The 27,737-nt window shown below is 50.2% G+C and overlaps 1 protein-coding gene and 1 long non-coding RNA gene across 2 annotated transcripts; one reads left to right on the plus strand and one right to left on the minus strand.

Moving 5' to 3' along the window:
* Positions 1 to 1,408: 1,408 nt before the first annotated feature.
* On the minus strand, positions 1,409 to 4,052 carry LOC129684107 (uncharacterized). Its single transcript, XR_008721283.1, has 3 exons — positions 3,992 to 4,052; positions 3,019 to 3,091; positions 1,409 to 1,553 (listed from the first exon to the last, which is right to left on the minus strand). It is a non-coding gene; the product is annotated as an uncharacterized LOC129684107 (long non-coding RNA).
* On the plus strand, positions 3,889 to 22,857 carry Lrrc38 (leucine rich repeat containing 38). The gene is made up of 2 exons (XM_055617182.1): positions 3,889 to 4,673; positions 21,681 to 22,857. Exons 1-2 carry the CDS (start codon positions 4,031 to 4,033, stop codon positions 21,932 to 21,934), a joined length of 897 nt encoding a protein of 298 aa, XP_055473157.1. The 5' UTR covers positions 3,889 to 4,030; the 3' UTR covers positions 21,935 to 22,857.
* The last annotated feature ends 4,880 nt before the right edge of the window (positions 22,858 to 27,737 follow it).

Raw genomic sequence — 27,737 nt, forward strand, 5'->3', positions numbered from 1 at the left:
TGCGTGCGTGCGTGCGTGTGTGTCTGTGTGTGTGTGTGTGTGTGTGTGTTTAGCGGGTGCCTCTGTTTGCCTCCTGGAACCTGTGTGAGGAGCACATAGCGCCCCCTGGTGGTAGTGGTACAGAAGGGTGAGGAGTTGTGTTTGGTCCTTTTGTAAGGGACACAGAGCACAAAGCACAGAGCATAGAGCACAGAGGAGGTTCTGCATCAAGCTGCCTGAGGAAAAGGGAGAGTGTATGTTCTCATCCCTGGGGGACAAGGGGATGTCCTCATGCCTCCTACTCAGGCAGCCAGGCACGGATTAAAAAGTGATTCACACCAGTAATCCAAATGACATCACTAAACACCAGCCACATTTTTTATGATTCCAACATAGCCTTTGACATACTGGCATCATCTTGTTTAGGAGTCAAGGCCTGGGACTTTACCTAATTTAGATGTCAGACTGGCAAAGAAAGCAGAAAGCCTGTCTGTTGGATTGGTTGTGCTCTCAGAATCCTGGCCCTACCTGGGGAATTTCCAGGGGACTTCCATACATATGTCTCCCCTAGACCTCACTTCCTGGAGGACTGACAAGGATGGGAAAAGGACCAGACAGAAAGATGTCTAAATGAAGATCGAAAAGCATAGGGAGGTCTAAGGATTTTTGAGATGGTGAAAGGTGGTATTGGAAAGGCAGAATAAGGCCTTACATTATTATTTTTTAAACTATATTTATTTGGAGCTGGAGAGATGGTTCAGCAGTTAAGAGCACTGGCTGCTCTGCTCTTCTGAAGGAGCTGGGTTTGATTCCCCCCGGCACCCACATGATGGCTCACAACCATCTGTAATGTCATTTCTAAGGGTCCCACGTCGTCTTCTGACTTCCTTGGGCAGTGGACCCACAAGTAATGCACAGACATACATAGAGGCAAAACATCCAAACAAACTTAATAAAACATTTAAAAAAAGATGAAATTGCATTTATGTATTTGTGTGCCAGTGTGTATAGGTACACGTGTAGGCCAGTGTGTATAGTGTACCTGTGTAGGTCAGAGGACAACTTGTAGAAGCCATCTTCTCTCCTTCCACCATCTAGGTCCCAGGGGTCAAACTCAGTTTATCGGGTGTGGTAGCAGCTTTATCTGCTTGAGCTATCTCAACGACCTGAACCTTAGGTTTTCCAAAAGATCCATTATATCTTAATACCCTTGGGTATTTTATGCCTCATCTAGTGACTCTTGAATAGGAATCTTGAAATGTTGCTTCTGAGAATAAACGCAGGAGCCCTTCTGACAAACAGACACTCTGGAAGTTTCTCTGGGCATCTTCACTTGTCCCGAGTGGGTGCGGGGAGAGTGGGTGAGTGGCACAAGTGGGGATCCACAATGCCTGCATTCTATTTCCAGCTCCTATCCCTGACTCATGGAATGACCTTGCTCGGGTCGTGGCTCTGTGTTTCGTGCAAGAGGAGGAAATATCAGAGGTGGCAAAGCTTTTATTTTCCCAAGGAATGAGAGACTTCAACAGCAAGGGGGGGGGGCACTCCTGATTCTCATGAGCCTCAGCCTTGTCCTGTTGATATTAATTAACAAAACAAAACAACAGTTAGATTAGGATTCAAGGGACTTTGGGAGCCACTGAAAGCAAAAAGCAAAGACAGGGAGATTTGTGGCTATTTTTCCATGCATGGCTTCTACATTTTCCAAGTCACGTTTCCACACAAATAATTCCCTTCATGTACTTGCACTGTCCATGCAAAGATAGAGGAAGCATTTCCTCTTAATTTCAGGACAAGGGAGTCACAGCCAAGGAGAGGCATTTCACAGTTGTTTTGTTTTCTGAAGCCCCTTGCATTATTTTGCTATCAAGCATGGCCCTGTTTTGTGAGTGCTCCATGGCTAAACAGGGTTCGTACACTGGGAAGAAAGAGACTGTTTTTGCTGATCAGAGTCACCCATGAGTGAGCGCCGTCTTTACTCTGGGTGTCCTGGATAAAAAGCCCACCTCTCCCCAGGCTCAATTTTAACAGACAAGGTCTGGGAAGTCTTCAGAAAGACAAAGGAGCCTGCCCTGTGATTCTGTGGTCAGTGGCAGGGGCAGGACCAGATGTCCAGGGAAGAACTTGGGATCTGATTCGCAGTGTAGTCTGGCTGAGTCTGGCTGCAGCTAGCCAGACTCCATGACAGGAAGACACCTATGCAAGCTCGCTAAACCTACAACTCCAACAATTCTCTGCCTCAGTGCAAACAGAACAGAGTTCGAGGCTGAAAAGGGCAACAGCTCTCTTTTCAGGATACCTTCACAGAGTTTAGGGTGGCGGCGTGTGCTTTTTTTCTGGCCACCTTCTTGCATCTTCAACAGAATCAAGGTGGCTAAGGCACGTTGTGGCACAATGTGGCTGAGGATCACCCACCTGACCCTTTCCACCCCACAGTGGCTCTTCAAGAGGCCGAACCCCTGAAACTGAGGATTGCAGGGCATTCTGCAGACCCAAGAGGGTCTAGATACAAGACAGGGGACCTCAGGACTGCCTTGGTGGCCTGGGTGTGGGCAAGGGAGAGCTACCGAGGGGGCCACACCCTGCTCCTCCTGCGGCTCACGCAAGTGTTATCTAGTCTCTTGGGCCCTTGGCTCTGCTCCAAAAGCTCAACTGCCTGATCCCTGGCTCAGAGGCACCAACTGGCTTCCAAACTGCAAAAAGAGGTCATCCAACTCCCTTCCAAACTGAGAAAAATACCCAGACTTAGCTCTGAGGCTTTGGAATAGCTGGCTCCATCACTCTCCAGCAGAGCCAGGGGCAGGGGCAGTGGAGGCCCATAACTGACAGCTGTTCCCTGGGTTATTTTGGGCCAGGGGCTGAGCTTTTCAGTTCCAAGGTATTGGGATTAAAATAGCCACCTGCAGGGCAATTTTCCTTGTAGCTCTGCGGGGCTTTCCCAAGGAAAAGATTCAGAGCCTGAGTGGGGAGAGCAGAACAGGGACTTGGCTTGAGGAATGACAAGGAAGAAATTCTCCCGTGGTCTAAAACCAGTCTCACCTCTGTGGAGATGGGCTCTAAGCCTTGGCATCTCTCTGACCAGATCAATTTCCTGGGGCATCAAGACGAAGGGCTGGTGGGGAAAGGAAAAGGTTGGTAACTCAAACACTGCTTCTGGCTTTCCTCAGTCCTCAGAGGGAGTGATGAGATGTTAGTTAGCTTTCCATTTCACAGATAGTTCCACAGGAGTTCAAGGGATACTAGGAGACTCCAGGTCACTCAACCCCCTTCCAAACTGCCACATTGCCTCTTGCTTGGGCCTTGCTCAGAGCTGCAGTGTGGGTACTGGGAATCAGAGACACAGTGTGTGTGCTTGGAGGATGAGTTCCATCCCTAAGCTCAGGACCAGCATAGAAAATACTGCCTGGCCCTGGACATCCTTCTAGTCATAGCGGGACCTTGGCAGTTACCCGCCTGGCTCACACCCTCCTCCTGGAGGAGGTGGGGCAAAAGCAGGTGGGAAGAAGGAGGGAAGCCCAGCCTTCCTGGAGCCGCGCCGATGCTCAGCTTCGTAGCCCCAGGCGGGGACTTGACAGCTTGCGGGCATTGTCCGGGACTTGGAGCTGGAGTGACCTGGGCCCTGTTGGCTGACACCAGGGTGGCGCTCCCGGCGCATGCCCCAGACACGCCCTACGGAAATCGCTCCAGGGATCCGTCACTGAACTTAATCTTGAGCACCGCTGGCCAGGTCCGTGCGACAGGTCCCACTTCCCCGCCCGAGTGGGTCGCGCTGGCCTCCCTCCGCAATTCCCACCTGTGCCTTGGAATGTTCCAGAGGGTCGGTTTCCTGTGCGGGTGAATCCTGCGCCCAGCGCCTCTCCTTTGCCTCCTCCCTCCCCGCCGCCCGGACACCCCGGGTCGCTCTGTCCCCGCTGCACTCTCATCGCCCCCGCGCGCCTGGCGCAGCCTCCCCGCCCCGCGTCGCTGCCCCAGGGCTCTTGGCGCCCCGCCGCCAGGTCCCCGCTGCGCCTACCTGGTCCCGAGAGCCTTGTCCTCCGGAGTCCCCGGGGCCATGAGTCTCTGTGCTGTCCCCCGCCGCCCAACTGGCGCCGCTGCAGCGTTGGGGCTCGGTAGCCTGCTGGTACTGCTCGGGCCGGGACGCGCGTGCCCCGCGGGCTGTGCCTGCACCGACCCCCACACCGTGGACTGTCGCGATCGCGGGCTGCCCAGCGTGCCCGATCCCTTCCCCCTGGACGTGCGCAAGCTGCTAGTGGCCGGCAACCGCATCCAGCGGATCCCCGAGGACTTCTTCATCTTCCACGGAGACCTGGTGTATCTGGATTTCAGGAACAACTCGCTGCGCTCGCTGGAGGAGGGCACGTTCAGCGGCTCGGCCAAGCTGGCCTTCCTGGACCTGAGCTACAACAACCTCACCCAGCTGGGCGCCGGCGCCTTCCGCTCGGCGGGGAGGCTGGTCAAGCTGAGCCTGGCCAACAACCACCTGGCCGGTGTGCACGAGGATGCCTTCGAGAGCCTGGAGTCGCTGCAGGTGCTGGAACTCAATGGCAACAACCTGCGCAGCCTCAACGTGGCGGCTTTGGACGCGCTGCCGGCGCTGCGGACTGTGCGCCTGGACGGGAACCCCTGGCTGTGTGACTGCGACTTCGCCCACCTCTTCTCCTGGATTCAGGAGAACGCGTCCAAACTGCCCAAAGGTGAGCCAGGGGGTGGCTGCAAGCCAGGGCTGGGTGGAGGAGGGAAGGAGAGGGGAGAGTCCAGCACGGTCTGGATGTGTGGGGCCTCGCTTTGGGGACTCACCAGCAAGTCCCCTGAATGAGAACCCCTGCGGCTGTAACTCCACAAGACCAGCTGCCAGAAATTCTCCTGGGTGTGCTGACAAAGCCAGTGAGAGAGAGAGAACACATCAGGAACTCTCCCAAGTTTCTCCCTTTCTTTGCCTCCTACCCAAGTTTAGGACTCGCTTTTTTTTTTTTTTTTTTTTTCTAACGCTGTGGTCCACATCCTCCTGTCTGGGAGCTTTTGAGTCCTGGGGCAGGTGTGTGTGAGCAATGTACCGGTCACTCCTAGTGGGAAAACGGCATGCTGTGTGGGACACCGTGCCATTCCCAGAACCCAGAGGAGCTGGCCAGTCCTGAACGTGGTCTAGCTGCCACAGACATTCTAAACCGGTCCCTCTGTTCTCAGCTGTCCTTGACTCTTCAGTCCACCCCTGGTGAGGAAAATTCCAGGTGGGGACAAAGGTAGCCTAGATGTGGAAATGTGGGACAGAAACTTTTCGGGTAGGCACCTCCCCTGTGTTCCTGCTGCCCCGCCTGACGACCCACACACATACCCAGTTGGCTGATGGGAACGCAAGGGCACTGGGAACAAAGCAGGAAGGAAGGAAAGGCAGAGCTGAGAAGGCAGGGCCCCCAGGCAGGTGATGTCCTTACCTTGGGCGGAGCCCACGCTTTTCTATTTGAGCCCGGGAGCACTGGCCCAAACTGACCTCTCAGAAACAGCCCCTAAAGCTTTGGTGGAAATGTCCACAGTCCTGTATCGCAAACGTTATCAAAAGTGGCGTGGCTGTGAACTTCTCTTTATTCCTCCCAATGAGAGCTCATGAGCACTGTTCCTCTGTGTGTGGAATTCCTGTGTCCTCCTGTTCACCCCACAGGGTCATAGGCACACCCCCTGAGCCCCGCTGGCACCGAGAGGGCAAGTGGGCGGTATTTTCTCTCCGTAAGAGCTCTCCGATGTGAACAGTTCCTAAAGATCTGGCCCGCAAGATGCAGTCTCCCGGGTTTGAAACGATGCTCTGGTTCTCCTGCCTGGCTCCCCAGCTCTGCCAGGAGTGACAGGAATGTCCTGTCAAAGCCCTCACTTGGGAAAGGGTCACCTTGTCTTTGATTGCCCCTGTCTTGGTGACTGCTTCTCAAAGACTGCCTGTCCACTACCGGACTCCTGCCATCTTCCAGTTGGCAGGAGTTTAGGTTCTGTTTTCAGCCCTGCCTTGGGCATCTGGGAACTCGACCGGGCCCTTAACGCTTCGATGCCTTGGATTCTTGTCTCTTGAGTACTTGGGCTGACCTCTGAGACCTCCACAGAGCCTGAGGTCAGAGTTGGAAGTCAAGGGTGTGAGTGTTGCTTTAGGGTTCTGGGAACTCTGCGTAGGCCACCTAAGGTTTTTGAAGCCTTTTTCACGTGTTGCCAGGATCAAGACACAGTAATGAAGGCATAACCCCAGAGCAGGTGGAGCTGTTACTCTTCCCACATCCATCATCCATGGGAGAAAATGGACAGCAGGTGGACATGTGAGGCTGGGGGAGGCTGGACAGCCACTGAACAGAAGATCGTGAGAGGGTCCAGGGGATAGGGCAAGGCTGGGAGAAAGACTAGCTTCATCCAGCCAGGAGAGAAGGGGACAGCTGGAAGACACCTCCCGGGGCACAGAGCCAAAGACAGCTCCAGTCTCGCTGCAGCTGCCCACAGAGTGTGGCCAGGGCAGTGTCCCCAAAGTGAACCAGGGCGGGGAGGGTGAAGGAACTGGCTCAGGCTGAGAACCGAGTGCAAGACTCAGGTTCTGATCTGGACTCAGATCAGATCAGGTTCCGGATGGGGCCCCTGATCTCCCCAAACCTCGGTTTCCCTGCTTCCGAATTCAAAATGTGGCCATTGTCCTCCCTCCAGCTGGGAGGGTTAACAGCAGTCTGCTCGATGAAGGACACCATGATGTCCAGCAAGCCAGGGATGCCCAAGATGGGTTAATCTCCACTCCCTCCCGCAACATACCAGACAGTTTTTCAAACTTTAATTGACGTGTGGTAATTGCACAACAGTGGGGCACATAACATGATAATTTAATACAGGTATGTGATTGTAGCTATGAAATAAGATAACTTTACCATTTCTAGTACCATTAGCCATTGATTGTGTCTTTGTTCTGGCTTCCTGCAGGCTCCTCCCGGCCTTAATAAATGATAAATATGTTGATATTGGTGGATCAGAGATAGCTCAGAGGGCTTGCCACACAAGCGTGAGGACCAGTCCCCAAGCACCCATGTAAAAATCAGGCGTGATGGTGTGTGTCTGTAATCCCAATGCTAGGGTGGGATGATGGGTGGAGACAAATGAATCCCAGGAGCTCATTGGCCTGCCAGTCTAGCTGTGTCAGGAACTTCCAGGCTCAGAGAGAGACCCTCTCTCAAAAAAGGTGGTGGCTGGGGCTGGAGAGATGGCTCAGTGGCTAAAAGAATGTACTGCTCTAGGAGAAGATCAGAGTTCAGTTCCCAGCATGGGGCTGTATGTAACTCCTCCTCAGGGGATCCAACGACCTCTTCTTGCCTCCCTGTGTACTACACTCATATGGTCCACATAGCATCCGCACAGCAGACCTAGACCTGTACACACACAATTAATAAAGCCGGGCGTGGTGGTGCACTCCTGTAATCCCAGCATTTGGGGAGGCAAAGGCAGGCAGATGATCTCTGTGAGTTCGAGACCAGCCTGGTCTACAAACACTAGGAATTATTCCTCTTTGGTATCCATTACATGGCCTTCCCAGTGCCCTTCCCAATCTGTCTTTCATGGAGGCCAAGGCCAAATCTCGAAGGCCCAGCTGGGGCACTGAAGTCTGTTTGCTTGTCTGTGTGTTTGCAGTGCCAAGTGCTCTGTCACTGTGCGACATCCCCAGTCTTGCATGGCCTTTCTGTAACTCGCTTACCTGGTGTGTAAATGAAGGTGATACAGTACATACAGTGTGTGCTAGGTGAGGTTCCTGGGAGGCTGGGAAGAAGCAGCAACAGGGACTTCATGCAACTTTAAGGAAGGCACTCGTGCAGAGAAGCCATGCTTACTCAAAAGCATGGCTGATGACGTGCCAGGACCTCCTGGCTCCCAGCTCACTAGCCATGCTGGCCACCCACTTTCCACCAATGAAAATCAGCCTGTACTGGGGTTCAGGCTCCAGGCTCTCTAAGCACAAGCCCTGCCTCTTCCCAGGGAGGGGACCCCCCAGGCTTGAGTAGAGGACAGCTCCCTCAACATTGCTCACTGCTCCCTTGCACCCTCCTCCACCAGGATAAGGCAGGGCTATCTCCTTGTGACCTTGGCTGCCTCCACCAGTAGCAAAAATGTGTTGCCTGCCAGGTGAGCCCCCTCTTGTGGCCACACAGGGATAGGACTATCCAGCCTCAAAGGAGAGGAGAGGAAGGAAAAGGCCAGGCTCATTCGTTGGGTCCGGGGCATGATAAGAAATTGCTCTGCACCTCCATTGACCAGCTAGCAGAAAGCAAAACAAACCAGCATCCAGGCTGAGCAGAAATACCAGGATGCTCAGCTGGTGTTGAATGTCAGAAAACCGAGAAATCCCATCTTAGAATAAGTATGTCATTCTTAAAGCTACGAAGACCGAGAATGCATATTCAGTATTTATAAATGAAACATTATTTGTCTTCTACACGAAATGCAGGCCTAATTGGGCATCCTGCATTTGTGTTTTGATTTGATTTGATCTATTTAAGTCAGGGGTAGGGACACAGATGTATCAAAGTATAAATTTGGAGGTCAACGGAGAGCTTTTCAGGACTGTTCCCTCCTTCTCCTTTGTGGGTCATGGGGGTAGAACTTCGGTGACCAAGTCTGGTGACAAGTGCCTTTACCCACTAAGGCATCTTGCCAGCCCATGATTCTTTTGTTTTGTTTTGTTTGCTTTTGCAATAGGGTCTTGCTGTGCAGCCTGGGTGATTCTCCTGCCTCAGCTTCCCAAATCCTAGGATCACGAGCATTCATTTTCATGCCCAGCTCTCTGGCAGCCCTACCATGCTGCCTGGAAGTTATGGAGCCCTTTGTCACATCTCAGTCTCTTTTATTTAGGTTCTGTGCTTGGCAGACACGACTTTCCCCAACAAGAAACAAAAGCAGTCCGGGGTGGAGTGGCGGCATAGGGCTGAACAGTTAGTGGCTGGGGTGTGTCACCTCATGCCCTCTCCTTCCGAGGGGTATGGGAAGGAAGAGTGTCTTTCCCCTCAGTCCTCAGTATCTGGGTGACGTCAGGCTACTTCTTTCTTCCAGTCCCAGGTTCTGTAGCTCCTGCGGTGGTTAACCGTGAGATACTAGTCTCTCAGTAGTGAGGGACAGTGAATGGCCAGGGTATCTCTTTAAGCAGAAGGTACTCTAGACTCGGAAGCCAGAGAGGCTTTGGAAATCACTCAGGTGACCGGTCAGGCAGGGTAGAGACGTAGCCCTCGAAGCATCTACTGTGCTCTTTACAGGCTTCCCTTTACATAGCCTCCTTCACATCGGCCTGGCAGACAGACAGCACCACCCGAGAGCCATCTGGGAGCCTCCTGTGCATCTCTAGGTGCCCAGACCTCTTGAATGAGCATCAGGGGAGAAGCCCATGAACTACACTGTATGAGCCCCCATCCGGGGCTTTTTTGCACACAGAAGCCTGACAGCTGCTTTGACGGAAGCCTTGGCTCTCTGGTTCTGTACTTTGGAGCCGTGTGATTGTCCTAGTCAGGGTCACTATTGCTGTGATGAAACACCATGACCAAAAGCAACTTGGGGAGGAAAGGGTTTACACGGCTTAAACTTCCACACCAGGGCAGGAACCTGGAGGCAGGAGCTGACGCCATGGAGGGGTACTCCTAACTGGCTTGCTTATTTTGTCTTGCTCAGCCTGCTTTTTTATAGAACCCAAGATCACCAGCCGAGGGATGGCGCCATCCACAATGGGTTGGGCCCTCCCATATCAGTCACTAAGAAAATGCCCTACAGGTCTGCCTACAGCCTGATCTTATCGAGGCATTTTCTTAATTGATGTTTTCTCCTCTCAGATGATTTTAGCTTGTGTCAAGTTGACATCAAACTATTCAGCATGGCCATATTACCTAAATTGCCTACTGCTTCTAGGCCTAACACTTCTGCAATCAAAAGAGTATAAGTGTAAGACCTGGAAAGCTCTTTTCAAGTAAAATTCTGAGGGTTAAAAAAAATGTATATATTTTCTTTTCCTTTCCTTCTTTTCTTTTTATTTATTTATTTTTGAGATAAGGTCCATGAAACTCCGGCTAGCTTGGAACTTGCTATGTGAACTAGGCTGGCCTTGAACCCCCAGAGATCCATTTGTCTTTGCCTCTTTGTACACCATTATGCCTGGGTGTGAATATTTTCATAAAGTTGTGCACGCACTGTGTGGATATGTGTTCAGTCCTGAGATGTCATCACAGAAGGCCTGTTCATATGTGGCTCCTTTCCTTGGTCCTGGAGCCATAGTAGAAGAGAAGAGGGTCACTAGGATTGAAAGCCAGAGGGGACAGGGCAAGACTGTATGCCTGGTGATGGAGGTTTGTGCATCAGGTGACACAGGCTACACTAGGCCTGAGAGAGAGAGCAAATGTTGCAAAAGGTGCCGCTGGGTTTCATGAAGAATGCTGATTTGGCCGGCCTCCTCTTTTGCCTTCTCTTTCTAGCGATGGTCTTGTGTCCTTGACAGCCACAGCCCTCGGTCCCAGAGAGGAGGTGCTTGAATCTATAGTCTATGACCTTGACACTTGGACATGTAGGCTGAGGGTTTGGGAGGAGGATGAATATGGAAGAACTAAGCAAAAGGGCCTTGGCTCTGCCTAGCCCCACTCTTCAAAGGAAAGTCTCCTAGACAAGATACAGGAGGGCTGTCTGGAATGTTCTGGCACTCAGGTGCTAAGGGCCCCAGTGGGCACCACTGTGGGCAGCACTGTGGGCAGAGTCCTTCAGTGAGAGGTTGCCGACAGACAGGCCCTGTGTCGCACATAACACATCACTTAACTCTGCTACCTGACTCAAGTCAGGGCCAGTGGGGGAGCCCATCCTCAGCCCCAGAAACTGCTTTGATTTTCTGATGTCAATGGGATTGCCTTGGGCAAATGAATGGGGATTACTGTCATCCAGATGGAAAAAAAAAAGCTAAAGCTTGCCTGAAGTCATATGGGTACTTTCTCTTAGACAACTTAGACAAGGTGACTCTTTTCTCTAAAAAATAAAATAAGAGCAGTTTTGTTTTCCTGATTATAAAAGTAGCAAGCTCCAGTTATTAGACTGTGGGAAAGTAGATGCATATAAAATTAAAAGCAAACAAACAAAAAGCAAGCAAGCAACAACAAAAAACAAGACAGACAGACAGACAGACAAACCAACCAACCCAGAGAATGGAGAGATGGCTTAGCAGCTAAGAGCATCCTGGCTGCTCTTGCAGAGGAGCTGGATTCAGTTCCCAGCACCATGGTGGCTCACAACCATAGGCAATTCCAATTCCAGGGGACCTGATGCTGCTCCTGGTCCCAGAGTGCATTGCACATGAAACATGCACTGTTCTACATGTTGGCAAAAACTCATAGGTATAAAAAAACAAAAACAAAAAAAAAACAGAATCCTTTTACTACTAAAGTTCTATGTTTAAAAAAAATTATCTGAGTGTGGTGGCACATACCTTTTTTTAGTCCCAGCACTGGGGGCGTAGAGTCAGGTGAATCTCTGAGTTAGAGGCCAGCCTGGTTTACAGAGGGAGTTCTAGGACAGCCACGGCTACACAGAGAAATCCTGTCTCAAACAAAACAAAACCCCACATATAGAGAGCTCTGCGGTATAAGCCTTTACTCCCAGCACTCAAGGAGGCAGAGGTGGGCATATCTCTGTGAGATCAAGGCCAGCCTCATCTACATAGTGAGTTCCAGGACAGCCAGAGCTACACAGTGAGACCCTGTCTCAAAACACTGAGACAAGCAAACAAGAAATAAATTAGACACAAAACGATAAGTCCTATGTTGGTTAGTTTTATTTTGACTTGACACAAGCTAGAGTCATCAGAAAGACTGGAACCTCAACTGAGAAAATGCCTCAATAAGGTCAGGCTGTAGGGCACTTTCCTATTAGGGACTAACTGGGGACAGCCCCACCCATTGTGGGTGGAGCCATCCCTGGGCTGGCAGTCCTGGGTTCTAGAAGAAAGCAATCTGAGCAAGCCACGGGGAGCAAGCCAGTTAGCAGCACCCCTCCACGACCTCTGCATCAGCTCCTGCCTCCAGGTTCCTGCCCTGCTTGAGTTCATGCCCTCACTGCTTTTGAGGATGAAGTGGGATATGAAACTTTGAGTGAAATGAACCCTTCCCTCCCCACCTTGCTTTTGGCCATGCTGTTTCATCACAGCAATAGTGACCAGAACTGAGACAAATATACATAATTGGCTCCACATTTATGGAAAACCAAAGTGATGACATTCACAGAAAAGGAAGGAGAATGGGGGTTGCCAGGGGCTGGGCAGTGGGCATTTCGTGGGGACAATTTCCATTTGGGAGGTATAGGAGGAGCTCTGGCTGCCTGGTGCCAGGATGCTTCAGGATGAGCCCTTGACCCAAGGCTGCGCATACATCTTTCTCTCCATGAAATCAGCTTATTATTTAATCAGACGGAGTGTCTGCCAGCCGAGACAGGGAGGATAATTGGGAATTTTCTCCTGTGTGGTGATGGCTGTTTAATGGAAGTGGCAGTAGAAAACAAAGGTTAGCACTGTAAGAAAATAGAGCTCGTGTCCCTTGGCCTCCCAGAGCACGAGCGAGCCTCACGGACTCCATGCATGCCTCTGTATGCAGTGCTCCTCTGTGGCATGAAACAGTTCTAGCTGAGGCCACTGCACATGCAGCTTCTCCAGATGTTCTGAGTGACGCAGAACACATGCCCAGAACGACACTAAACAGGTGTCAGAAGACTCAGAGTCCAGGCCGGAGTCTTGGTGACTGTCCTCGTTAGCTCTCTATTGCTATGATGGACACCATGGAACCAGCTCAGGGAGGGAGAGTTGATTTCATCTTCCAGATCACCGTCCATTGCTGAAGGAGGTCAGAGTCATAACTCAAGTGGGACAGGGCTTGACACAGAAACCATGGAGGAACGAGACTTACTGGCTTGCTCTCAGGCCCACCTGCCTAGAGACAGTGCTGCCCACAGTACTGGGTCCTTTTAATCTCAATTAGCAGTCAAGAAAATGTCCCTACACGCATGTCCACGCTGACCAATCTGATGCAGGCAGTTCTTCAATTGCAGTGCCTGCCCTCATGATTATCCATCACATCACGGTGGCCTTAAGCAAGTTGCTTGACTTCCATTCGCCTCTCATCTCTACTACATGGGGGAGCTGGCAAAAGGGGGAAGTGGAGGCATCAAAGGTGTCTTCTCCCACATCTAACCTTCCACCATGCGCTGAATAGGAACAGACAGAGGAGCTGAAAGGCTGGATTCGGGTGTGAAGGCCTCACACTGCTATTTGCAGAGCCTTGTATGACTTGAAGGTTCTGTGGGGCAGGCAGTGAAAGGCAAGGAAGGGGTTTTTATCAGCACAGGGTTTGCTCCCGTTAGCACAGTGACAGGCGAGCAGAAAAGTCAAGTTTGTGGGATAGCTTTGTGGGAGAGTCAGGCTGTGGTTCCCGTCCTTCAGGGTCTGGGGGGTCCTCTGGAGAGCTCTGGCTGCGGCTACTGGCTGGCTCTACCACACCTTGTCCCCAAGCCTACCCTGTCACCAAGGCTTCTGACACCTCTGGAAGACTGACAAAAGCCACATCACAGGTCTTGGTCCCTGATTACGCAATACAATATGCAGCTCAACTGGTGACTAGAGAAATAAAAATATCAATCAGCGACATTCTTCTCTACAGCCTGTCAGACTGATGATGACGAATAGGTGACTAGCCAGAGCTGGGGAGATTGCCCAGCTGGTAAGGACAATTGCTGCCAGTCCTGATGACCTGAGTTTGATCCCTGGAATCCACATGGTAGAAGGAGAGATCTGACCTGCATGTTGTCCTCTGACCTCTGAAAATGCACCGTGGCACACACCCTTGACCCCAAATCCAAAAATAGAATGTAATAAAGATGTTAGTAGGAGAAAAAATAATCCTGGAAGCATCTGGGAAATGAGTAAGAAGACCGGGACTCCTCTGTCGTAGAATACCCTGCGGCATTAAATGTGTATTTTTGTGTGTGTCTCGTCTCGCAATACATATGCACGTGTGTTGTATACCACAGTGTATGAGCCATTGCTAAAAGGTACACTCGGAGGCCAGAGGACAGTTGATGCCATATTCCACCTATTCCCTTTAGACAGGCCTGCTCACAGAACCTAGGGCTAGGCTGGCAGCCAGCCATTCACCTGTCTCTGCCTCCCACAGGACCCGGCTTACAGGCGTGCATGTGGCCATGCCTGCCTTAAAAAAAAAATGCTGGGATTACAGGTACATTAACAACCTCACCTACCTTTTAGAATTATATAGAGATTCTGGAGATTCCATCTTGGGTTGCCATGCTGGCACAGCAAGCTCATTTAACTATTCAGCCATCTCTCTAGATTCCAAAGTGTAGTTTATTCTATAGCACCAAGACTCGGGTGGCTGAAGTGGAGGATGTGTTGATGCCAGGAGTTCGATGCCAGCCTGGAAGATGTTGTGAGACAAATCCATAAAAGCGGCATGTTATATTTGGCGAATGAAAATTTCTGATAGGGTTGTCAAACATTGTACTGGGGGTATTTCTTCCAGACAGATCTGTGAACGTTTACACCTAGGAGAGGACCTAGAAAGGTCTAAACCATTTCGCAAACTGTGTTTATAAGTTCTTCCATCTGCCTTCTGTGCATTTATTGATGGTGTTCCGTGTGTATGCAGGCTTTCCTCAACAAGCAGAATTAGGAAAGCAGAAACCTATCTTTAACTACAGAAGTGCTTAGGAGAGCCTGGGGCCAATCGCATTGAGAAGCTCTCCGGAAGCCAGAGCTGGGGGGGGGGCAGGCCCCCTGAAAGAGATCTGGGCCCAGCCTGTTCCTTGGCGAGGGGCCGGACCAGGCTCGAGAGATTAATCTCAATCCACCATCTGCTGTGTCACCATCTATTTCTAGGATGGCAGTTTGTCACCCTCAACACTCAGGTGTCAGTTGTGGGGAGAAGTCATCATTCAAGGGGATGGAGTCTGGGGTGCCAGTTTGGAGGATGACCCCAGCCACACACAGGAGCAAGACACCCATCTCAAGAGAGACGCTTGGCCAGAACAAGATTGAATTGGCTGGTGTGATGAATGAGTTGACAGAGCCACTGCGAGGCAGAAATCAGGAGGCCACCCCAGAGGGGAGGTGATTTTCTCAGACTCCCTTTCCATGGCCCTTCAGGACACCTGTGCCTCCTAGCTGGTGTTTTTTGCAGAGCATCTGGGCAACTGTAGATAATAATATGTGGCCGTGGGACAGTAGCTGTCAGGACAGGGACCAACTTATCCTTGAATTCCACTTTTCATAGTCCATCCCAGGGCCATTGAGCATAAGCAAGAGGAACCAAACCTGGCTGAGTACATGGGAAAGGTTATTAATGGAAGGATGCCAGCTCATCCTCAGAGCTGAAGAAATGGGCTCAGAAAAGGACAGGGACAAAGCTCAGCTGGTAGAATGGCACACAGGAGGCCCTGGCTTCCTTCGCTGTCACTGTAAACTGGGTGTGGCTGACACATGCCATGGAGGTTGAGGCAGGAGGATTGCCTGTTGGAGGCCAATTTTGGCTACATAGTGAGGCTGTTTCAAAATAGTTAAAACTTCAAACAAACAATAATGGGGAGGAGGTAGATCTGGAGGTTTGGACAGAGAACCCCACTGGGAGGGGCGGCAAGAAGGGCTGTGGGGCTAAAGGGAAGCTCCATATTCCTTTGAGCTGTTGAACTTAAGTGCTGTTTGTTCTAGCACAGAGAAACACCAACCCCATTGTGGTCTTTCGAGGCTGCTGGCTGGGAGAGGCTGTGCATTTGTGTGTGTATGTGTGTGTGTGTGTGTGTGTATAGACCAAAGAATGACCTTGGCTATCATTTTGTAGATGACATCTGTCCTAGTTTGGTTTCTATCGCTGTGATAAAGCATTGACTAAAACCAATTTGTGGAGAAAGGATTTATTTGGCTTACGGGTTACAATACAGTTCCTCATCCGGGATAGCCAAGGCAGGAACTGACGCAGAGATTTCAGAGGACAGTGCATGCTGACTCGCTCAGCTTGTGCAACCCAGAATCACCTGCCCAGAAGGAGCACCGATGATGGGGATCTGGGCCCTCCCCATCAGTCACCAATCACAAAAATGTTCCCCAGAAATGCCCCAGGCCAACCTGAGGGAGGCAGTTCCTCAACTGAGGCTCCCTTCTTCCAGGTGACCCCAGTCTGTGTCAAGTTGACAGAAACCCAACAGCACACCATCCATCTTGTCTTTTGAGACAGGCTCTCACCAGCCCGAAACTCACCAAGTAGGGCTGGGCTTACATGCACATGCCATGCCATGACATCTGGCTTTTCTACTTAGACTCTGGGTGTTGAATTCAGGTCCTCACGCTTGCTGTCTCCTCAGCTCACAGTGGAGTTTAAGAAACCATGTGAAAGCACACTCAGTGGTAAGAGGTGATTGCCTCCAAAGAAACCTGGGAGAGATTGTGTGTGGAGACGGTGGGAATGTTCCTTAGATGCTGCTGCTGGTGGGGTTGCTGAATGGTGAGCCCCAGGGCTTATGGCCACGTCGGAGCCAGGCTCTCCTGTGATGGTGACCTTATATTAAAAAAGAGGGTTTGCAGTTGGAATTAGCTTTAAGAATCTCAAGATGAGACCATCCTTGGTTGACCAGGACCGGGTTGGGGGAGGGCTCTGCTTCACTCCAACGACAATTGTCCTTGTAGAGGAGAGGCGGAGAGACATCTGAATGACACAGACAGAGCAGAAGATCCTGGGGAGATAGGCTAGAGAACAAGGTGAGGTAGCCAGGAGCCAAAGAGTATTAAAGTCGGAAGACACAAGCAGCCTCTCCCCTAGTGTAAGAGCATCTCTCTCTCTCTTCTTCTTCCTCCCCCTCCCTCTCTCTGGGGAGTGTGTACGTGTTGAGACACAGTCTTATATTTTGTAGCCTAATCTTGAAATCTCCTTGCCTCGTCTCAGCCTCCACAATGCTGTGATTTTAGACACATGCCACAGTGCTCCATGCTGTACTCTGCTCCAGATGGAGCCTTTTTTGGTTGTTATGTGTATACGGTGTGGGGATTGAACACAAGCCTTGTGCATGCCAGGTGGGAGAGTTCTGCTTCTGTGCTGCACCCCTGGCCCCACCCCCTTTTTACAATTCTGTTTTGAGGCATGGATCTCTCCATGTAGCTCATGCTAGCCTCTAACTTTTGATCCTCTTGCCTCAGCTCCCTTAGTACCCTGGGATTACAGGTGTGTACCACCATAACCAACCACCGACTAGTTTGGGTAACCCAGTTTGTGGGTAGCTACTGAGGCAGCTATAATGAAATAATGTAGGTGTATGCTCTGTGGAATTGTCAGTATTTTGGGGTACAGGAGACCCAGTTCCTCCTACTGTCACTGTGGCCTGCGTTGGCACTACATGTATGCGATGCAGAATACATGCAGGTAAAACACATAAAGGAAAATTTAAAAACATCTAAAAAATGTGTAACTAAGACCTAATGTATACTTCCTATATTCAAATGGCTGCTAAGACACTTAAACGAGCTACATTTTTGTTTGCTTGCTTGAGGCAGGATTTCACGTAGCCTTCAGTAGACAGCTGAGGCTGGCCTGGAATGTCTGACCCTCATAACGTCACTTCCCAAGTGCTGAGAATACAAACACACCTGGCTCCCGGGGACACTTTGAACTGTCCCATTTACTGGGGTACTGCTAGCATTGTCCGTAAAGATGACAGGATGTTATGAGGCACAAGCCAGGGATGAGGGCGCTATCCCATGTGGCAGCAGACCTGGGTTTGTGGGGTTAGGATGCAGCTCAGTTGGTAGAGCGCTTGTCTAAGCATGCAGGAAGCTCTGGGTTCAAGCCCCAGCACACCATGGAGCATGCCTATGAGCACTTTCAGAGGGGGGAACAGGTGAATCAGAAGTTCAAGGTCATTCTTAGCTACATATGAGTTCAAGGCTAGTCTGGGCTACATGGGACTCTGTCTCAATACAAAACCCAAAGGGGCTGGAAAGACAGTTCAGCGGTGAGAAAAGGGTATTGCTCTTCCGGGGGACCAGAGTGTGATTCCCAGCACCCACATCAACCAGTTCACCACCACCTATAACCCCAGCTGCAGGGAATCTGACCCTTCTGACCTTTTCTTCACACACACACACACACACACACACACACACACACACCCCACAACTTTAAGTCAATCAGTCAATAAACTACAACCTTAATAATCCAGTGGACCACACACAAAAAAGAAGACAGAGACAGCTGGGTAGTGATGGCACACACCTTGAAATCTCAGCACTCAGGGAGATGGAGGCCAGACTGGTCCACAAAGTGAGTTCCAGGACAGCCAGAACTGTCACCTAACCTGACTCAGAGAAAAGCAAAACAAACCAACCAACAAGACACGGAAACAGGAGGGGCACTTGCCGAGAAGAAAGGTCCTGTAGAGACCAGGGTGGGGGAAATGAGAGTGGGAAAAGTTGTGTGTGTGGAAATGAGGAACTGCATCCTATACATACACAAAACTATCAGGCAAACAACAGCAATAAAACCCAAAGTGAAACAGCGCCGGGCTGAGGAAGCTAGTCTGTGGTAAGACACTGTAAGAGAGAAGGAACCCCGAGGTCTCAGGCCCCAGCCCGGGAGCCCTGCACTAGTCATGGGCGCTGTTGCGGATGGTGCCAGGAGCGGATCTCCACCCTCTTCTGCCTGGCTCTGTCCATCCACCTGACTGTCTTTGTCCTGCTCCTCTTGTCTGCCCTCTGTGAGCCCGGGAGAGCCGTTAAGTCAGGGTGTCTCATGACAGCTGAGTACGCAGGCCCAGCCTCCACGCCTGGTGGGTCGAATGGTGTTTTCCCAAAGAAGCCCTTTTCTTCCAGCCACAGAGAAATGGGAAATGACATTTTCGAAAAACAGCGCTTTGTAAAAATGCCAAGGCTAATCTCCAGGCACAAAGAGCATTGTGGAAATCAGAATTGACTCAGGGAGCTGCGGCCGGAAAGATGACAGTGCTCATGGGCGCATCCCAGGAAGAACTCTTCTTTCTTGTTTTTGGGCATCTTTGGCTAGAGGCTAGCGTAGCTACCAAGAAGAGGCAGGTTGACTGACTTTTAACACTCCAGAAATGGATGTCTGCAGGGGAGCCTCACTATGGAAATCTTAAAGCTTTCCTGATTGGCCCAAATGCTTTTCAAATGCTCAGAATAAGTAGGTAAAAGCTTGATTTTTTTTAAAAGTATGCCTAATTTAAAATTTTCAATTGTGTGTGCCTGTGCACGCACACCGTGTGTGTGTGTGTGTGTGTGTGTGTGGTGTGTGTGTGTGTGTGTGTGTGTGTGTGTGTGTGCAGGCCAGAGGTGGACATCAGAGTCTCTAGAGCTGGAATTATAGATCCCCTGGAGCTGGAGTTATAGGCAGCTGTGAGTCACTTGACATGGGTGCTAGAAGCCTACTTGGGTGCTTGGAAGAGCAGAAAGAAGTCTCTTAACCACTGTGCTATCCCTCCAGTGTAGAGGAATTTTAATTCAGAACATGGCTGCTCTGTCAAGAGATCACATCCAAAGACCTTCTAGGTCTGTGTGATTCAGCTGGAATACAAACAGACCTTTCATCCAGGAGACAGAAGCAAGCAGATCTGAGTTCAAGGCCAGCCTGGTATAGAGCAAGTTTCAGGTAAAGAAAAACTTAGATCCAAGTGAGGTGGTTTTAGCCTTTAATCCCAAACAATGCAGGTAAAGTTAGTTTGTAGAAGGAAGCGCCCATGTTGAAAGTGATGTCTTATTGAGTGGCTGAAACAGTGATGAATCAGAAAAGGACTTGACATAATAGAGAGGAAAGGGAAGCTACCTAAGGGGCAATGCAGGGAGAGAGAGACAGTGAGAGAGAGAGAGAGAGAGAGAGGGGGGGGGGGAGGCAGGTTTTAGTTAGTAATAGAGAAACAGTTGCAGAGAGAAAACTCAGGTGAAGACGGAATGAGCCAGAGAATGAGATTAGAGAGGATTGCTGGAGATAGTTTGAGACCAAACAGAGCAATTTAGAGGCTGAGAGAAAGGCCAGATTGAATAAGTCAGCTGGGAGAGGCATTTGAGCCTGAATAGCTAAGTCGAACCAGCCAGCACAGAGCTCAGTAAGAACAAGAAAGAATGAGTTTAGTAAGAAGCAAGCCTCAGAGGCTGGAAGCATTCTAGGCCTAGGTTAGGTTGTATGGAGTCTACAAGTTTCCGGGACTAGGCCTAGGTTAGCAGACAGAGGCGATAAGCCTCCAAAACAACAAGTACAATAGGTTAATAATTGTTTTTTTTATACTCCAGTCCCACATTAAATTTTGATTTTGTCTTTAGACAAGATTCCATGTAGCTCAGGCTGGCCAAATCTTCCTGCTTGCAAGTTTTAATATTACAGGCATGCACCATGCCACCCTGATGTAGAAACCAAGGCTCTGTGCACATTAAGCAAGCATTATCCCAACTGAGCTACATCCCAGCCCTGAAGTTTTATCTTCTTAAGAGAGAGTCAAGGGCTTGGGATGTAGCTCGATGGCACTGTGCTTGCCTAGGATGAGCAAGGGCAAAGCATATGTGGCTTCCTTATAAAAGACACGGGCCTTTAATACATCAGAACTTGGGAGGCAGAAGTAGGCATATCTCTGTGATTTTTTAAGCCAACCTGGTCTACATAGTGGGTTCCAGGCCATGCAGGGCTACACAGTGAGACCCTGCCTCAGGATAAAAAATTATATATTATATAATATATATAATATAATATAATATAATATAATATAATATAATATAATATAATATAATATAATATAATATAATATAACATGGAAAATGAAAGCCTGTGGCCAAGTATAAACCAAAGAGCTCTGGTTGTCTAAATCTTGGGTCTGTAAAGCAGCTACATTGATTTAGGAAGAGGAAAGAGTGCAGTATGGTTGCTAGGCAACTGTTCCCTTGGGAGGAATACATGGGTGGGATGGCTGTGGATGTGTAAGGGATGGGATGAGACTATAGGAGGGAGGAAGCTCAGATATTTTTCTCCACTTTATGTTTCTGAGCCGGAGTGAAAGAAGCGTATCGGTAAGAACCCCAAGGATGGTTTGGGGGTGCTGGGCAGTGAGTGAAAATGCTCTTTGCTGGACACAAGATGAGAAAACATCTTGACTTTGAGGCGATGCTGGGAGGGGTGAGGGCAAGCTCTTTGAGGCTTGGAAACACTGAAACAGGGAATGTGAGGCTTTTCTGAGAATTTGAAAGCATTTGTAAGCAAGTGGGCCGGCTGCGGTGGCCTTAGTCTGTGATCCCAGCACTCAGGGAGGCAGAAGCGAGAGGATCTCTGTGAGTTGAGACCAGCCTGGTCTACAAAGCGAGTCTAGTACAGCCAAAGCTACACAGAGAAACCCTATCTCATGAAAATAAAACCAAAAAACAAAACAACAACAAAAAGGAAGCAAGCCTTGACTCTTGCTAAGCTTCCTGTCAAAATGATGTCTCCCATTTTCTCCCTGGAAAAATCTCACCTTACAGATCTATCTACAGGTAAGAGGAAGTCTCCAGAGCTGAATGCCTGGGCCCCCAAGCCTACATGTAAACTGGTGAAGCTGTGTTACCAAAGCAGGTGTTGTGAGAATTCCTCCCCTGAGGTACTTCTGAGCAGTCGTGGGCCGCAGCCTAACCCTCTCCCATCCCACCCATCTCTCCCCAGGCCTCGATGCCATCCAGTGTTCGCTGCCCATGGAGGACCGGAGGGTAGCCCTGAGGGAGCTGTCAGAAGCCAGTTTCAGCGAGTGTAAGTTTAGCTTGTCCCTCACAGACCTCTTCATCATCATCTTCTCGGGCGTCGCTGTGTCCATTGCTGCCATCATCTCCAGCTTCTTCCTCGCCACTGTGGTGCAGTGTTTCCAGAGGTGCGCCCCCAACAAGGACACGGAGGATGAAGATGACGATGAGGATGACTGATCCACCTCTTCCTGCTCTCTGCTTTCCCACACTCAGCCGGTGGCACCTCTCCAAGGGAGACAGATGCTGAAGACGGAAGCGTCCCCTCACTCCGGGCAGTGGACCGGATGGAGTTTGCCTAGAAGCACTTGCTGGGACAGCTGATCCCAGAGCCTAGTCAGCAGAGTAGAGATGCAGGAAGCACAGAGAGAGCTACTCCTGCGCAGAGCCCACCTCCCAGGCTGGGGCATGTGTGTGTGTGTGTGTGTGTGAAGAAAATCAAGTTGGGCTTCATGACCTACAGCTTTACACCCCTCCTAAGCTGACATGAGAGCTCACAGCTTCTGACCTCAGAAGTATTTGCCCTGTTCTTATCACAAGCCACACTATGGACCACGAATCATCTTTCTCCTAAATGACAACATTGCTCTCAGCGGCCATTCAAGCTCAGTCCATTCTCTATGGGAGCAGGAATGCTCTTCTTCCGTAGAAGGTCCCAGCAGCCTAGGGATGTTAGACCAAGAACAAACAAATGCACATGCAATAGGCAATGTCTGTGTCTCCCCTCTGTCGCTGTGCTGATACCTCACACCCAACGTGATGAATGTAGGTTGATTTGAGGTGACTTGAGCTGGGAACACTGAGCCAGGCTGGGAGCTGATTGATACCTGAGACAGAGGCTCACAGGAAGCTCCTGGGGATGTTTTAGGGACCCACTCCTTCAGGGTGTTTTGAAGAGGGCCCTTTGGAAATGGTTCGGTCATGAGGACGGAGTCATCCTCAGTGCATTTAGTGAGCTTATAACACAGACTCTGGAGGCCTCCCTGCTCCTTCTACCAGGTGAGAACCCAGCCAGAGGGTCTATGAACCAGGAAGCGGTCCCTCACAAGAACTCAACCATGTTGGTACCCGACCTCCAACTTCTAGCCTCCAGAGCTGTAAGAAATAAATGTTTGTTATTTATAAGTCTTCACGTCTGTGATTTTTTTTTTTTTTTTTTTTGTAAAGCAGCTCAAGGAAACCAGGGCACCATATTTAGCTGAAGCGTTACCAAAAAATGAGAGGTTGGACTTTGTCAAGGGTGCCTGTAGTATGCTGGCATCACCTGACTCCAGCCCTTATCCTGAGAGGCACTTGTTTGGCAAGGACTGATAATCACTGTGTCAAGTTGTGATGGCTACTGTGCTGTCATTCTCCCCCTGTAGCTCCACCAGGGTGCTTCCCCTCCAGAGTCCCACTTCATTCAACAGCTAAGGAGATCTCTGTGGTGGTATGGTTTTAGACTTGCCCTTTGGGAAACTCTCCCAGAAGCCAGGAGGAGGTTCATGAGCAGGTTGCATGGGACCAACAAAAGGCTCATTAAACAAAACAAAAACAACCAAAAGCTAGATGTGATGCCACACACCTTTAATCGCAGCACTCATGAGGCAGAAACAGGTAGAGCTCTCAGTCTGAGGAAGCAGGCAGAGCTCTATGAGCCCCATAGAGAGTTACAGGCCAGCCAGGGGTACATGCTATGTAGTAAAAGCCTTGTCTTTAAAAAGTTGGCATGCAAACATATACCTGAAATCCCAGCAAGCACTCAGGAAGTAGAGGCAGGGGGATTGCCTCAAGTTTAAGGCTTGGCTGGGCCACACAGTACAAGTGAGACCCTGTGTCAAAAACAGAACAAATGAACAAAAACCTAACACAGGGACATAGCCTCTGAACAGCCTCCGTCGGTGGCATCAGTGGCCTCGGGGTATGCATGACATTTCCTTGGAACATAGGCTGTGACAGTGTTTTCTGGAGTGAGGGAGATAGCACTTTGCTTCAGAGACAATTTGAAGCAAACATGACACGAGCCCCAGTGGGTTAATGCAAGATGACTTGTGCTGGCAATATTGAGTAGGGCCGGGCGCCAAGGCCTGGACGAGATGCTCACGAGAAACAGCAGGATGATTTAGGGACCCACTAGTTTGTTGTTTCCAAAGTATACCTTAAAATCCAGGTGTGACGGTGCGTTCCTATAATCCCAGCGCTTGGGAGGCAGAGACAAGAGGATGAGGAGTTCACGGCTAGTCTTGGCTTCATGAGATTCTCTCATTAGGGCAAAAGGTTGGGGACTGGAGAGATGGCTCAGCAGTTCAGATCATCTGTTTGTTCTGCAGGGGACCCTGCTTTGGTTCTGAGCACCTGTATAGCAGCTGCCAACCACCTGTAACTCTAGTTGTAGGGGATCCAATGCCTCCTTCTTGCCTCCAGGGGCTCCTACCTGCACACGGTGCACATAAGCTCACACACAAAGGAAGAGAGAAGTCTTCTGCCTCCATGATCGTTATTGAGCACTTGCTGAATGACAAGTTCTGGAGAGGGCTGGACCACATGTGCACAGCGCATTAGAAAGATAGACTCTGTTATACAAAGGAAAACAAAACAAAACAAAACAAAACAAAACAAAAAACACCTGTCACTTGGGAAGCAGTAGCAAGCTCCAATAGGAAATAAATGAAGTCCCAGGACAGAGAGTAACTCATGGAGGCAGTCCAGAGAGGCTGGATGTTGTATGCATCGGGGATCTCCAGTGAAATATGGCGTACAAGAGCTGTATGAAGAGATGTATTGAAGGAGCCGGCTTGCATAGGTGGGTGAGGACAAGTACCACGTTCTGTAGTTGGCAAGCCGGAGACAGGAGAATTGATGCTGCGATCCCAGACCAGGGCAGTAGACCGCCTAGTCCAGCAGTCAGAGAGAGTAGGTTTGGCCTCTGCTGCCTTTGTGATTTACTCAGGCCCTGAATGGGTTGGGTGATACTCGCGTCTTATTGCCCAATTCATCGATCTATTCAAGTGTTGCTTTTGGCCAAAAATAGCTGCAGTAGACACACTTGGGACTAAGCACATATCTGAGCACCAGGCAACCCGCATGTCATGCAACTTGACATCTGATGCTAACCATGACCTCCCAGAAGGCTTCTGATTAGGTGGCTTCAAGCTGAATCCTGCTTTTCCTCTTCTCTTACTTCCTAGCCACCTCCCCTCTTTCTTTCCTTCTAGTCTCTCTCTCCTCTTCTCTATCCCCCGAAATCTTGGTGATCCCCAGTCACCCCTCTACTTGCCAGCTTCATGCTCTTGTGCAGAGGGGTTGACTTCTCACAGCGGCTGGGAAGTAAATAAGCATCATGCATCTGGTTTCTAAGGCAACATCAGCGCCTTAGTGGGCTTGAAGCAGGTACCTTCCGCCGAGCAGGCCAAAGAGGCAAACTGCAGCTGATCATCATGGGCCCTTAGGTGTTGCATGAGTTCATGTTTGTCCACAGTTAGCAATGAGCCCTTAGCTGGAGAGAGCAAGCCTGAAGGAGCTTGTCACATTCAGGAATAATATAATAGTCTTCTCTTCAGAGTCCAGGGAACAGCCTGCTGGTTCTTAAGCTGTGATGCTTCTCTGAGGGAAGAGCCCTTTCCTGGGAGATAGGTAAACAGCATTCACCAATGACAAACCGAGGCAGGAGGCACAATTCCCCCAAAGGTCACCCAGGTGAGCCGAAGAGTTCATTAGGCTTCTTTACAAAGAAAATGGTGGGAGCATGGGCAATCTTAAAGCAGTCATGGTGAAAGGGCTTCGCCCATCAGGGGTGACAACTTCCTGTGGCTGCACAGATGGGGCTCTCCTCACCCATACCATCTCTCCTGAGACCTGGAGGCCACCTGCAATTAGAGCAGAATTGCATACAACTGGTTGGGAGGGTGGCTGGGTACTGAAGTGGGGGTCCAACGACTCCCCCTGCCTGTTCCCCCTGTGAGAAGATGTCCACAGACAATAAGGCCCAGCTGTCATTTTCTTTTGCAAGAGGGCCTTAGGCATTCCAGAAGAGGGTGACAGTTTGGCCCAGAGGATAGTCCTGTAAAACTGGGATTGTCCAGCCTCCTTGCATCTCTCTCTCTCCAGTCACTCACACCATTGGGCTCTCTGCCTTCTCATGAAGCTTGAACAATCCCAGCTTGTCCGGGCTGGGGCTAGGGGGATCCTGTCTGAGTCCCCCAGGTCTCCTTTTTCCCTAGATCATTGTTCCCTCAATTCTCACCTCAATAGAAACTCATCAGAGGGGCCTCTTCTGCCAAGCTCAGCCCAGGAAAACCTTGACTTGTCACCCTCTGTGATGACTAAAGCTGAATGTCAATTTGCCTGGGCTAAAAGATGCTTTGATATAGTATCTTCTCTGGGTGTGTCTGAGAGGGTGTGTCTGGGCGGAGTCAATGCTTGGTCACAAACTTGCAGTGTGGACAAGCTCAGCTCATAGCTGAGGGGTGGGGGAAAGGGCAGAGAGAAGGTGGATCCATTCTTTGCCTTATGGCGCTGGGCTGTCATCTTCTATCCTTGAACCCTTTGGGCTCTGGACTTGCACTGTTAGCTGCTCTATCTCAGGTCCTTGGACACAGATTGAGACATTGGCTTCCCTGGAGTTCCAGCTTTTAGATAATAAATGGTGGGACTCAGCTTACATAAATAAGTGAGCCAATTCCCCTGTAAACCCCTCGGATATATCTTCATACACACACGTATGTATTTATATGTATGTGCAGATGTGCAGATGTCCTGTTTCTCAGGAGAACTGTAGTCCCCTCTTGCCTTATTTTGTTCTTCTGGTTGTCAGGTGGGATGTTGCTTGCTCATGCACAACTCTTCTGGACTATGTCATAAGCTGCAGGAGCAAAGGTCTATGGTTGTTCTTCTCACCACCCATGCCCAGCAAAGGCCTGCCTTGAATTTGACATGATCCTAACAAATATTTGCGAAGTCAACGGGTGGAGGAGATGAACCGGTCGACGGTGGCGGGGTGGATAGATGGATGAAATATGGGTGGTTGTGTGGGTTGCACACTGATCCATGAAAACAGGTGGGCCGGTGAAGGGAAGAGTGCTCTGTGTGGTGGATGAGTTGAAGGGTAGATTGATGGGGGAGGGGTGCTGCACATGATGAATGAGTGAAGAGCAGCTACATGGCCACGTGGATGGAGGAGTTGATGGGGTGGCTTGCACATGGGAGAGTAAATAGATGGTGTCTGGGGAAAAGGATGGGCGGATTGATGGGCCAGTAGCTATATGGACCAAGTGGATGCATGGGTAGATAGGAGGGTTATGGGGAAATTTAAAAACCGATGGGTGGATAGGAAACTGCTGGGCCGCATACGGGTGATGCACGGACAGATGAGTGCACAGCCAGGTGAGCGGACTGTACAGAGAAAGGTTGTGGGTAGGCGGGAGGGTTGGATGGATGGATGGGTGGGTGGGCGAACGGGTGATATGTGAACAAGCAGAGAGATGAGTGACAAATTAGCTTTGGCTTTCAAGGGTTGGAAAGCCACCCGTACCCTGTGAGGAATGAAGCCAAGAAGAGCAGTGACGAACACTGGCCCTCTTTGCCTTGCAGAAGACTCAGAGGATCCAGCTCTGAGCTAGGGGCTACAGTGCTGTCAGGAGCTGTGTCGGTGCTCCTGTTTGTAGCCTCGGCTGCTGATTTTGGACGTAACCGTGGACCTCACCAGAGATTTTTCCCTCAAAGCAGGGACAACAAGGTCCTGGGTCACACTGCTAGGACACATCAGGCCAGCCCCGTCTGCCTGGCACAAACAGTCTTGGCATCGTGACTGTGCTGAGTGTTTTTAATTTGTGACCATCTGACCCCCAATTACTTCCATTAATTACTTGGACAGACTTTCCTCACAAAAAGAGCTTAAAGTCCAGGGAAGTAGGAAGGGGTGTCCTTCATCTGCCCTCGTCCACCACCTGCTCCCAAGGGATTTATTCTCTCATTGACTCTGCGCCAAGACGGAGGTCAGTCTGTC

The sequence above is a fragment of the Psammomys obesus genome, unplaced genomic scaffold, assembly GCF_907164565.1.
Source record: "Psammomys obesus unplaced genomic scaffold, mPsaObe1.curated_primary_1811, whole genome shotgun sequence".
In the NCBI taxonomy this organism is placed as follows: domain Eukaryota; kingdom Metazoa; phylum Chordata; class Mammalia; order Rodentia; family Muridae; genus Psammomys; species Psammomys obesus.